Source organism: Oncorhynchus nerka, linkage group LG4, assembly GCF_034236695.1.
Source record: "Oncorhynchus nerka isolate Pitt River linkage group LG4, Oner_Uvic_2.0, whole genome shotgun sequence".
NCBI classification, from domain to species: domain Eukaryota; kingdom Metazoa; phylum Chordata; class Actinopteri; order Salmoniformes; family Salmonidae; genus Oncorhynchus; species Oncorhynchus nerka.
Window position 1 is genome coordinate 5101710 of NC_088399.1, and position 14954 is coordinate 5116663.

The 14954-nt window shown below is 47.6% G+C and overlaps 1 protein-coding gene across 1 annotated transcript in view; it reads left to right on the plus strand.

The window, feature by feature from the left end:
- LOC135571361 (polypyrimidine tract-binding protein 3-like) overlaps nt 1-14615 on the plus strand; it is a 47232-nt gene extending 32617 nt beyond the window's left edge. The window contains exons 6-11 of the mRNA XM_065017162.1: nt 428-546; nt 1251-1284; nt 1738-1830; nt 10807-11023; nt 12632-12709; nt 13828-14615. Of these exons, the coding sequence (XP_064873234.1) occupies nt 428-546; nt 1251-1284; nt 1738-1830; nt 10807-11023; nt 12632-12709; nt 13828-13960 (674 nt within the window). The 3' untranslated portion in view covers nt 13961-14615. The remainder of the gene's footprint in view (nt 1-427; nt 547-1250; nt 1285-1737; nt 1831-10806; nt 11024-12631; nt 12710-13827) is intronic.
- Nucleotides 14616-14954: the final 339 nt, after the last annotated feature.

The following is a 14954-nucleotide window of genomic DNA, read 5'->3' on the forward strand; positions in this document are numbered from 1 at the left end:
GCCCTCCTCCCCCCTCCTTCTGACCAAGGGCCCTCCCTCCTCCTTCTGACCAAGGGCCCTCCTCCCCTCCTCCTTCTGACCCTGAGTCCTCCCCCTCCTCCCCTCCTCCTTCTGACCAAGGGCCCCCCCTCCTCCCCTCCACCTTCTGACCCTGGGCCCTCCCCTCCACCTTCTGACCAAGGGCCCTCCCCTCCACCTTCTGACCCTGGGCCCTCCCCTCTCCCCTCCCCCTCTCATGTCCCTGGGTCCTCCTCCCCTACCCCTCTCCCTCCTATGACCCTAGGCCCTCCCCCTCCTACCCTCCCTCCTATGACCAAGGGCCCTCCCCCCTCCTTCTGACTAAGGGCCCTCCCTCCTCCTATGACCCCGAGTCCTCCCCCTTCTCCAGTAGGCCCGCCCTTTGACCTGCTCTCATGCGTGCCCCCAGGTCTGTCCATGCACACGATGGCAGGAATGGGACCCCTGGTCTCGGGACGGATGACCCTGCACGGCATGGCGCCCACCGCCGTTCACTCTGTTCTCCTTGTCTCCAACCTCAACCCCGATGTGAGTGACCCCCTGTGACCCTGTCAATGTCCCCTCTATCCTCATTGTTTTCCTCCCTAATGGCTCCCTATTCCCTATATAGTGTACTACCTATTCCCTATATAGTGTACTACTTTTGACCAAAGCACTATGGGTTTTGTGTCTAAAGTAGTGCACCACATAGGGTATAGGGGGCCATTAGGGACTTAACGTGTTGAATAGAATTCTGCTGGGTCTTATTGGATTCTTCAGATAAGCAGCATTAGGGCTGAGCTACTGCTGCCTGGCTGGCTGGCTGGCTGGTTGGGTGGCTGGCTGGCTGGCTGGGTGGCTGGCTGCCTGACTAGCTGGGTGGCTGGCTGCCTGGCTGGCTGGTTGGGTGGGTGGGTGGCTGGCTGCCTGGCTGGCTGCCTGACTAGCTGGGTGGCTGGCTGCCTGCCTGGCTGGCTGGCTGGCTGGTTGGGTGGGTGGCTGGCTGCCTGGCTGGCTGGTTGGGTGGCTGGCTGGCTGCCTGGTTGGGTGGCTTGCTGCATGGCTGGGTGGCTTGCTGCCTGGGTGGCTGGCTGGCTGATGAAGTCATCAATATGAGACAAGGAAAGGAAATGGAACAGACTTGGTTGGCTACTGAGCCAATTTAATTAGAGAGCAATGTATATCACACCACACCAGTCTTAACTTAACCAGCTGACTGACTTGCTCATTCTTCTTCCTCTTTCTCCCTGCAGAGCATATCACCACACGAACTGTTCATCCTATTTGGTAAGGAGGCTTGGATTTATTATTGGCGGAAATATATTTATTAGATTTCATAAAGACAAGCATTGAAATGGGACAAATGTAGTAATGTCTTTGGTTGTTAGGCACTGCATAGCCTGCTTGTGTGGCTACCGTGGTTACCGTGACTAACAGTAACCACGGTAATCTGTGATTGGCTGATAAGGATACTTCCTGTCTAACCACTCATCCGGAATCTTCTCTGTTCTGTTCTATATATATACACACACACACACACACACACACACACCTCTATCTCCCTCTAACACACGGGACTAAACAATGCAGAGAAGTAATGCACTGTATGTGCCTCACACCTCTCTGCCCTCCCCCTTCTATCTCTCTCCCCCCTCCTCCCCCTCTCTCTCCTCCCTCCTCCCCCCCTTTCTCTCTGCCCTCCTCCTTCTATCTCTCCCTCCCCTCCTTCTCTCTCTCTAGGGGTGTATGGTGATGTGCATCGGGTCAAGATTCTGTTCAACAAGAAAGAGAATGCCTTAATCCAGATGGCCGACGCTACTCAGGCTCAGCTTGGTGAGAGGACAGATCCTACTGTTATAATACTGAGGACAGATCCTACTGTTTTAATACTGAGAGGACAGAACCTACTGTTTTAATACTGAGAGGACAGAACCTACTGTTTTAATACTGAGAGGACAGAACCTACTGTTTTAATACTGAGAGGACAGAACCTACTGTTTTAATACTGAGAGGACAGAACCTACTGTTTTAATACTGAGAGAACAGAACCTACTGTTATAATACTGAGAGGACAGATCCTACTGTTTTAATACTGAGAGGACAGAACCTACTGTTTTAATACTGAGAGGACAGAACCTACTGTTTTAATACTGAGAGAACAGAACCTACTGTTACAATACTGAGAGGACAGAACCTACTGTTTTAATACTGAGAGAACAGAACCTACTGTTTTAATACTGAGAGGACAGAACCTACTGTTTTAATACTGAGAGGACAGAACCTACTGTTTTAATACTGAGAGGACAGAACCTACTGTTTTAATACTGAGAGGACAGAACCTACTGTTTTAATACTGAGAGGACAGAACCTACTGTTTTAATACTGAGAGGACAGAACCTACTGTTATAATACTGAGAGGACAGAACCTACTGTTTTAATACTGAGAGGACAGAACCTACTGTTTTAATACTGAGAGGACAGAACCTACTGTTTTAATACTGAGAGGACAGAACCTACTGTTATAATACTGAGAGGACAGAACCTACTGTTTTAATACTGAGAGGACAGAACCTACTGTTTTAATACTGAGAGAACAGAACCTACTGTTTTAATACTGAGAGGACAGAACCTACTGTTTTAATACTGAGAGGACAGAACCTACTGTTTTAATACTGAGAGGACAGAACCTACTGTTATAATACTGAGAGGACAGAACCTACTGTTATAATACTGAGAGGACAGAACCTACTGTTTTAATACTGAGAGGACAGAACCTACTGTTTTAATACTGAGAGGACAGATGCTACTGTTATACTACTCAGGCACAGCTTGGTGAGACAACAGAATAGATCCCACTGTTACACTGAGACACCAGAACAGATCCCACTCAGAACAGATCCCACTGTTACACTGAGAGAACAGAACAGATCCCACTGTTACACTGAGACAACAGAACAGATCCCACTGTTACACTGAGACAACAGAACAGATCCCACGGTTACACTGAGAGAACAGAACAGATCCCACTGTTACACTGAGAGAACAGAACAGATCCCACTGTTACACTGAGACAACAGAACAGATCCCACTGTTACACTGAGACAACAGAACAGGTCCCACTGTTACACTGAGACAACAGAACAGATCCCACTGTTACACTGAGACACCAGAACAGATCCCACTGTTACACTGAGACAACAGAATAGATCCCACTGTTACACTGAGACACCAGAACAGATCCCACTCAGAACAGATCCCACTGTTACACTGAGAGAACAGAACAGATCCCACTGTTACACTGAGACAACAGAACAGATCCCACTGTTACACTGAGACAACAGAACAGATCCCACTGTTACACTGAGAGAACAGAACAGATCCCACTGTTACACTGAGACAACAGAACAGATCCCACTGTTACACTGAGACAACAGAACAGATCCCACTGTTACACTGAGACAACAGAACAGGTCCCACTGTTACACTGAGACAACAGAACAGATCCCACTGTTACACTGAGACAACAGAACAGATCCCACTGAGACAACAGAACAGATCCCACTGAGACAACAGAACAGATCCCACTGTTACACTGAGACAACAGAACAGATCCCACTGAGAGAACAGAACAGATCCCACTGTTACACTGAGACACCAGAACAGATCCCACTGTTACACTGAGACACCAGAACAGATCCCACTGTTACACTGAGACAACAGAACAGATCCCACTGTTACACTGAGACAACAGAACAGATCCCACTGTTACACTGAGACACCAGAACAGATCCCACTCAGAACAGATCCCACTGTTACACTGAGACAACAGAACAGATCCCACTGAGATAACAGAACAGATCCCACTGTTACACTGAGACAACAGAACAGATCCCACTGAGAGAACAGAACAGATCCCACTGTTACACTGAGACACCAGAACAGATCCCACTGTTACACTGAGACACCAGAACAGATCCCACTGTTACACTGAGACAACAGAACAGATCCCACTGTTACACTGAGACAACAGAACAGATCCCACTGAGACAACAGAACAGATCCCACTGTTACACTGAGAGAACAGAACAGATCCCACTGTTATACTGAGAGAACAGAACAGATCCCACTCAGAACAGATCCCACTGTTACACTGAGACAACAGAACAGATCCCACTGTTACACTGAGAGAACAGAAAAGATCCCACTGTTACACTGAGAGAACAGAACAGATCCCACTGTTACACTGAGACAACAGAACAGATCCCACTGTTACACTGAGACACCAGAACAGATCCCACTGTTACACTGAGAGAACAGAACAGATCCCACTGTTATACTGAGAGAACAGAACAGATCCCACTGTTACACTGAGAGAACAGAACAAATCCCACTGTTATACTGAGACACCAGAACAGATCCCACTCAGAACAGATCCCACTGTTACACTGAGACACCAGAACAGATCCCACTGTTACACTGAGACACCAGAACAGATCCCACTGAGACAACAGAACAGATCCCACTGTTACACTGAGAGAACAGAAAAGATCCCACTGTTACACTGAGAGAACAGAAAAGATCCCACTGTTACACTGAGAGAACAGAACAGATCCCACTGTTACACTGAGACACCAGAACAGATCCCACTGTTACACTGAGACACCAGAACAGATCCCACTGTTACACTGAGAGAACAGAACAGATCCCACTGTTACACTGAGACAACAGAACAGATCCCACTGAGAGAACAGAACAGATCCCACTGTTACACTGAGACAACAGAACAGATCCCACTGTTACACTGAGACAACAGAACAGATCCCACTGTTACACTGAGAGAACAGAACAGATCCCACTGTTACACTGAGACAACAGAACAGGTCCCACTGTTACACTGAGACAACAGAACAGATCCCACTGTTACACTGAGACACCAGAACAGATCCCACTGTTACACTGAGACACCAGAACAGATCCCACTGTTACACTGAGACAACAGAACAGATCCCACTGTTACACTGAGACAACAGAACAGATCCCACTGAGACACTGAGACAACAGAACAGATCCCACTGAGAGAACAGAACAGATCCCACTGTTACACTGAGACACCAGAACAGATCCCACTGTTACACTGAGACACCAGAACAGATCCCACTGTTACACTGAGACAACAGAACAGATCCCACTGTTACACTGAGACAACAGAACAGATCCCACTGTTACACTGAGACAACAGAACAGATCCCACTGAGACAACAGAACAGATCCCACTGAGACAACAGAACAGATCCCACAGTTACACTGAGAGAACAGAACAGATCCCACTGTTATACTGAGAGAACAGAACAGATCCCACTGTTATACTGAGACACCAGAACAGATCCCACTCAGAACAGATCCCACTGTTACACTGAGACAACAGAACAGATCCCACTGTTACACTGAGAGAACAGAAAAGATCCCACTGTTACACTGAGAGAACAGAACAGATCCCACTGTTACACTGAGACAACAGAACAGATCCCACTGTTACACTGAGACACCAGAACAGATCCCACTGTTACACTGAGAGAACAGATCCCACTGTTATACTGAGAGAACAGAACAGATCCCACTGTTACACTGAGAGAACAGAACAAATCCCACTGTTATACTGAGACACCAGAACAGATCCCACTCAGAACAGATCCCACTGTTACACTGAGACACCAGAACAGATCCCACTGTTACACTGAGACACCAGAACAGATCCCACTGAGACAACAGAACAGATCCCACTGTTACACTGAGAGAACAGAAAAGATCCCACTGTTACACTGAGAGAACAGAAAAGATCCCACTGTTACACTGAGAGAACAGAACAGATCCCACTGTTACACTGAGACACCAGAACAGATCCCACTGTTACACTGAGACACCAGAACAGATCCCACTGTTACACTGAGAGAACAGAACAGATCCCACTGTTACACTGAGACAACAGAACAGATCCCACTGAGAGAACAGAACAGATCCCACTGTTACACTGAGACACCAGAACAGATCCCACTGTTACACTGAGACACCAGAACAGATCCCACTGTTACACTGAGACACCAGAACAGATCCCACTGTTACACTGAGACACCAGAACAGATCCCACTGTTACACTGAGACAACAGAACAGATCCCACTGTTACACTGAGAGAACAGAACAGATCCCACTGAGACACTGAGACAACAGAACAGATCCCACTGAGAGAACAGAACAGATCCCACTGTTACACTGAGACACCAGAACAGATCCCACTGTTACACTGAGACACCAGAACAGATCCCACTGTTACACTGAGACAACAGAACAGATCCCACTGTTACACTGAGACAACAGAACAGATCCCACTGAGACAACAGAACAGATCCCACTGAGACAACAGAACAGATCCCACTGTTACACTGAGAGAACAGAACAGATCCCACTGTTATACTGAGAGAACAGAACAGATCCCACTGTTATACTGAGACACCAGAACAGATCCCACTGTTATACTGAGACACCAGAACAGATCCCACTGTTACACTGAGACACCAGAACAGATCCCACTGTTACACTGAGAGAACAGAACAGATCCCACTGTTACACTGAGACAACAGAACAGATCCCACTGAGAGAACAGAACAGATCCCACTGTTACACTGAGACAACAGAACAGATCCCACTGTTACACTGAGACAACAGAACAGATCCCAATGTTACACTGAGAGAACAGAACAGATCCCACTGTTACACTGAGACAACAGAACAGGTCCCACTGTTACACTGAGACAACAGAACAGATCCCACTGTTACACTGAGACACCAGAACAGATCCCACTCAGAACAGATCCCACTGTTACACTGAGAGAACAGAACAGATCCCACTGTTACACTGAGACACCAGAACAGATCCCACTGTTACACTGAGACACCAGAACAGATCCCACTGAGACAACAGAACAGATCCCACTCAGAACAGATCCCACTGTTACACTGAGACACCAGAATAGATCCCACTGTTACACTGAGAGAACAGAACAGATCCCACTGAGACAACAGAACAGATCCCACTGAGACAACAGAACAGATCCCACTGTTACACTGAGAGAACAGAACAGATCCCACTGAGACAACAGAACAGATCCCACTGAGACACTGAGACAACAGAACAGATCCCACTGTTACACTGAGACACCAGAACAGATCCCACTGAGACAACAGAACAGATCCCACTGAGACACCAGAACAGATCCCACTGTTACACTGAGACACCAGAACAGATCCCACTGTTACACTGAGACAACAGAACAGATCCCACTGTTACACTGAGACACCAGAACAGATCCCACTGTTACACTGAGACACCAGAACAGATCCCACTGAGACAACAGAACAGATCCCACTCAGAACAGATCCCACTGTTACACTGAGACACCAGAATAGATCCCACTGTTACACTGAGAGAACAGAACAGATCCCACTGTTACACTGAGAGAACAGAATAGATCCCACTGTTACACTGAGAGAACAGAACAGATCCCACTGTTATACTGAGACACCAGAACAGATCTCACTGTTACACTGAGACACCAGAACAGATCCCACTGAGACAACAGAACAGATCCCACTGTTACACTGAGACAACAGAACAGATCCCACTGAGACACCAGAACAGATCCCACTGTTACACTGAGACACCAGAACAGATCCCACTGTTACACTGAGAGAACAGAATAGATCCCACTGTTACACTGAGAGAACAGAACAGATCCCACTGAGACAACAGAACAGATCCCACTGAGACAACAGAACAGATCCCACTGTTACACTGAGAGAACAGAACAGATCCCACTGAGACAACAGAACAGATCCCACTGAGACACTGAGACAACAGAACAGATCCCACTGTTACACTGAGACACCAGAACAGATCCCACTGAGACAACAGAACAGATCCCACTGAGACAACAGAACAGATCCCACTGAGACAACAGAACAGATCCCACTGAGACACCAGAACAGATCCCACTGTTACACTGAGACACCAGAACAGATCCCACTGTTACACTGAGACAACAGAACAGATCCCACTGAGACACCAGAACAGATCCCACTGTTACACTGAGACAACAGAACAGATCCCACTGAGACAACAGAACAGATCCCACTGTTACACTGAGACACCAGAACAGATCCCACTGTTACACTGAGACAACAGAACAGATCCCACTGTTACACTGAGACAACAGAACAGATCCCACTGAGACAACAGAACAGATCCCACTGTTACACTGAGACAACAGAACAGATCCCACTGAGACACCAGAACAGATCCCACTGTTACACTGAGACAACAGAACATATCCCACTGAGACAACAGAACAGATCCCACTGTTACACTGAGACACCAGAACAGATCCCACTGTTACACTGAGACAACAGAACAGATCCCACTGTTACACTGAGACACCAGAACAGATCCCACTGTTACACTGAGACACCAGAACAGATCCCACTCAGAACAGATCCCACTGTTACACTGAGAGAACAGAACAGGTCCCACTCAGAACAGATCCCACTGTTACACTGAGACACCAGAACAGATCCCACTCAGAACAGATCCCACTGTTACACTGAGACACCAGAACAGATCCCACTCAGAACAGATCCCACTCAGAACAGATCCCACTGTTACACTGAGACAACAGAACAGGTCCCACTCAGAACAGATCCCACTGTTACACTGAGAGAACATAACAGATCCCACTGTTACACTGAGACACCAGAACAGATCCCACTTAGAACAGATCCCACTGTTACACTGAGACACCAGAACAGATCCCACTGAGACAACAGAACAGATCCCACTCAGAACAGATCCCACTGTTACACTGAGACACCAGAATAGATCCCACTGTTACACTGAGAGAACAGAACAGATCCCACTGTTACACTGAGACACCAGAACAGATCTCACTGTTACACTGAGACACCAGAACAGATCCCACTGAGACAACAGAACAGATCCCACTGTTACACTGAGACAACAGAACAGATCCCACTGTTACACTGAGACACCAGAACAGATCCCACTGTTACACTGAGAGAACAGAACAGATCCCACTGAGACAACAGAACAGATCCCACTGTTACACTGAGAGAACAGAACAGATCCCACTGAGACAACAGAACAGATCCCACTGAGACACTGAGACAACAGAACAGATCCCACTGTTACACTGAGACACCAGAACAGATCCCACTGAGACAACAGAACAGATCCCACTGAGACAACAGAACAGATCCCACTGAGACACCAGAACAGATCCCACTGTTACACTGAGACACCAGAACAGATCCCACTGTTACACTGAGACAACAGAACAGATCCCACTGAGACACCAGAACAGATCCCACTGTTACACTGAGACAACAGAACAGATCCCACTGAGACAACAGAACAGATCCCACTGTTACACTGAGACACCAGAACAGATCCCACTGTTACACTGAGACAACAGAACAGATCCCACTGTTACACTGAGACAACAGAACAGATCCCACTGTTACACTGAGACAACAGAACAGATCCCACTGAGACAACAGAACAGATCCCACTGTTACACTGAGACAACAGAACAGATCCCACTGAGACACCAGAACAGATCCCACTGTTACACTGAGACAACAGAACAGATCCCACTGAGACAACAGAACAGATCCCACTGTTACACTGAGACACCAGAACAGATCCCACTGTTACACTGAGACAACAGAACAGATCCCACTGTTACACTGAGACACCAGAACAGATCCCACTGTTACACTGAGACACCAGAACAGATCCCACTCAGAACAGATCCCACTGTTACACTGAGAGAACAGAACAGGTCCCACTCAGAACAGATCCCACTGTTACACTGAGACACCAGAACAGATCCCACTCAGAACAGATCCCACTGTTACACTGAGACACCAGAACAGATCCCACTCAGAACAGATCCCACTGTTACACTGAGACACCAGAACAGATCCCACTCAGAACAGATCCCACTGTTACACTGAGACAACAGAACAGGTCCCACTCAGAACAGATCCCACTGTTACACTGAGAGAACAGAACAGATCCCACTGTTACACTGAGACACCAGAACAGATCCCACTCAGAACAGATCCCACTGTTACACTGAGACACCAGAACAGATCCCACTCAGAACAGATCCCACTGTTACACTGAGACACCAGAACAGGTAAACATATAAACGAACGTGAAAATATGATATCATAACATATTGTGATAATGTATTATATCTCTATAAAATGTTCAGAACAAGGAATTAGACACCATTTTCTTTTGGTCAATCACTAAGGGCTGGTTTACCAGACGCACATTTAAACTAGTCCTGAATCTCCATTGAAAGGGCTTGTTAGTCGAGGCTTAATCTGTCCAGGAAACCAGTCGTAAACGGAAACATTCTGTACACTTCTCTGACCTGGCCCCTTCTCCTCTCCCTGGTTCTGTCATCTACTGCAAATGGCCAGCAGACATGCATAGCTAGCTGTGTCAGGCTGTACTGTGTCTGACTGTCTCGTCTCCTCTCCCTGCTTCTCTAATCTACTGCAAATGGCCAGCAGACATGCATAGCTAGCTGTGTCAGTCTGTACGGTGTCTGACTCTTCTCCTCGTCTCCTCTCCCTGGTTCTCTAATCTACTGCAAATGGCCAGCAGACATGCATAGCTAGCTGTGTCAGTCTGTACGGTGTCTGACTCTTCTCCTCGTCTCCTCCAGCAATGTCCCACCTGAACGGCCAGCGGCTGCACGGCAAGGTGATCAGAGTGACCATCTCTAAGCACCAGACGGTCCAACTGCCCAGGGAGGGACAGGAAGACCAGGGCCTCACTAAAGACTTCAGCGGCTCCCCGCTACACCGCTTCAAGAAGCCTGGATCCAAGAACTTTCAGAACATCTTCCCTCCCTCTGCCACCCTCCATCTATCCAACATCCCGTGAGATTCACTTTACGTCCCCCTCTCTCTCTCCAACTATACCTCCCCCTCTCCAACTATACCTCCCTCCTCTCCCTCTATCCAACTACACCTCCCTACTCTCCCTCCCCAACTATATCTCCCTCTTCCCCCTCTCCAACTATATCTCCCTCTATACCTAGCTTCATGCTGAATGGACATCTGAAAGCCTAGGTAGGCCCAGGGTAGCCTAGTGGTTAGAGTGTTGGACTAGTAACCGAAAGGTTGCAAGTTCAAATCCCCGAGCTGACAAGGTACAAATCTGTCATTCTGCCCCTGAACAGGCAGTTAACCCACTGTTCCTAGGCCGTCATTGAAAATAAGAATTTGTTCTTAACTGACTTGCCTGGTTAAATAAAGGTAAATTTTTTAAAATTAATTAAAAGACTAGCTCCATGCTGAATGGACATCTGGAAGCCTAGGTAGGCCTATAGACTAGCTCCATGCTGAATGGACATCTGGAAGCCTAGGTAGGCCTATAGACTAGCTCCATGCTGAATGGACATCTGGAAGCCTAGGTAGGCCTATAGACTAGCTCCATGCTGAATAGACATCTGGAAGCCTAGGTAGGCCTATAGACTAGCTCCATGCTGAATAGACATCTGGAAGCCTAGGTAGGCCTATAGACTAGCTCCATGCTGAATAGACATCTGGAAGCCTAGGTAGGCCTATAGACTAGCTCCATGCTGAATGGACATCTGGAAGCCTAGGTAGGCCTATAGACTAGCTCCATGCTGAATGGACATCTGGAAGCCTAGGTAGGCCTATAGACTAGCTCCATGCTGAATGGACATCTGGAAGCCTAGGTAGGCCTATAGACTAGCTCCATGCTGAATGGACATCTGGAAGCCTAGGTAGGCCTATAGACTAGCTCCATGCTGAATGGACATCTGGAAGCCTAGGTAGGCCTATAGACTAGCTCCATGCTGAATGGACATCTGGAAGCCTAGGTAGGCCTATAGACTAGCTTTCCTAACTGACTGTGTATATTTGTTCCTAACTTCCCTGAACAGTTGCATATCACAGGGGCTATTCGATGCTAATGCAGTCCGCCACATGATGTTTTTGTGCTGGTCGAGGGCAGTCAGGTCTGGAGTGAACCAAGGGCTCTATCTGTTCTTAGTTCTACATTTCTTGAATGGAGCATGCTTATTTAAGACGGTGAGGAAATCACTTTAAAAAAAAAACTACTGACAGAATGAGGTCAATATCCTTCCAGGATACCCGGGCCAGGTCAATTAGAATTTATTTTTTTAACCTTTATTTTACTAGGCAAGTCAGTTAAGAACAAATTCTTATTTTCAATGACGGCCTAGGAACAGTGGGTTAACTGCCTGTTCAGGGGCAGAACGACAGATTTGTACCTTGTCAGCTCGGGGATTCGAACTTGCAACCTTATGGTTACTAGTTCAACACTCTAACCACTAGGCTACCCTGCTCGCTGAAGTGTTTTAGGGAGCGTTTGACAGTGATGAGGGGTGGTCTTATTGGGCAAGTTACCGCAAGGTGGTCTATTTCAATGGAGATAATATACATGATGTTAATAATATACATTCCTTCCCTTGTGACCCGTCTGTCTCCGTCCAACAGCCCGTCTGTAACAGAGGACGTCCTAAAGGACCTTTTCTCTGGACCTGGATACACAGTCAAGGCCTTCAAGTTCTTCCAGTAAGTTCTCTTTCAGACACCTACAGTACTTCTACTTCTTCAATATATCTGCAATACACAGCATACGTGTTCTAACGAGTGTAAACCTAGAGCAGGTCCTGTATGTTTACATCTATCTAGTTCAGGGCTCTCCAACCCTGTTCCTGGAGAGATACCATCCTGTAGGTTTACATCTATCTAGACCATTGGCTCTCCAACCCTGTTCCTGGAGAGATACCATCCTGTAGGTTTACATCTATCTAGACCATTGGCTCTCCAACCCTGTTCCTGGAGAGATACCATCCTGTAGGTTTACATCTATCTAGACCATTGGCTCTCCAACCCTGTTCCTGGAGAGATACCATCCTGTAGGTTTACATCTATCTAGTCCAGGGCTCTCCAACCCTGTTCCTGGAGAGATACCATCCTGTAGGTTTACATCTATCTAAACCATTGGCTCTCCAACCCTGTTCCTGGAGAGATACCATCCTGTAGGTTTACATCTATCTAGTTCAGGGCTCTCCAACCCTGTTCCTGGAGAGATACCATCCTGTAGGTTTACATCTATCTAGACCATTGGCTCTCCAACCCTGTTCCTGGAGAGATACCATCCTGTAGGTTTACATCTATCTAGTCCAGGGCTCTCCAACCCTGTTCCTGGAGAGATACCATGCTGTAGGTTTACATCTATCTAGTCCAGGGCTCTCCAACCCTGTTCCTGGAGAGATACCATCCTGTAGGTTTACATCTAGTCCAGGGCTCTCCAACCCTGTTCCTGGAGAGATACCATCCTGTAGGTTTACATCTATCTAGACCATTAGCTCTCCAACCCTGTTCCTGGAGACATACCCTCCTGTAGGTTTACATCTATCTAGAACAGGACTCTCCAACCCTGTTCCTGGAGACATACCGTCAGCCAATTATCTGCAGTCTGCCGAATATCACATTCAACATGAATAAACATTAGACATGGCAAAATGTATAGAATTGCAAGAACATTTACTTCACTCCACTTTCTCTGCACTATACTCATGATTTTGAATGAATTTTCCTTTGGAGATCTATTTATCTAACCATCCATCCACCTACCTATCTTATCCTGTCTGTCTGTCTGTCTGTCTGTCTGTCTGTCCTCTCAGGAAAGACCGGAAGATGGCTCTGATCCAGTTGGGTTCAGTGGAGGAGGCCATCCAGGCCCTGATCGACCTCCACAACCACGACCTGGGAGAGAACCATCACCTCCGCGTGTCCTTCTCCAAGAGCACCATCTGACCCGCCTGAACCCCCACTTCCCCACCCCTAAGGCCCCACTCCTGGGCTGGGCTAGCGGGAGTGAGGGACAGAATGACCCACTTTGACTTAAAAACAACAGACAATTGACTAGTTTAGATGATATTGTTGAGTAATAGACTACTGTAATGCAAGGCCTTCAGATAGAGACAGAGCTGGTCTGGAAGGAGTGATGGTTGATTTATTCAGGGCAGGGAAGAGAACAGAGAGTCGGGATGAGTTGGCATGGTGCATCATTAAATCCTTAAATAGGACCCTAACCCACGGGATGGGAGAGAGGTATTCAACTCTCCTTTATCTGGCATTATAGGACCCTAACCCACAGGATGGGAGAGAGGTATTCAACGCTCTTGGGAGGTTTCTGCCAAGTATATCACAGACACACCAATCATTGAATACTTGACACTTAGCCCTGCTATACAATCAAGTTGCACAATATGCATGAGTTATGAAAGCTCACCTGCAACTCACCACCTACAGACCCACCACCTACAGACCCACCTACAGACCCACCTACAGACCCACCACCTACACACCCACCTACAGACCCACCACCTACAGACCCACCTACAGACCCACCACCTACAGACCCACCTACAGACCCACCACCTACGGACCCACCACCTACAGACCCACCTACAGACCCACCACCTACAGACCCACCTCCTACAGACCCACCTCCTACAGACCCACCTACAGACCCACCTACAGACCCACCACCTACACACCCACCTACAGACCCACCACCTACAGACCCACCTACAGACCCACCACCTACACACCCACCTACAGACCCACCTACAGACCCACCACCTACAGACCCACCTCCTACAGACCCACCACCTACACACCCACCTACACACCCACCTACAGACCCACCACCTACAGACCCACCTACAGACCCACCTACAGACCCACCACCTACAGACCCACCTACAGACCCACCACCTACAGACCCACCACCTACAGACCCACC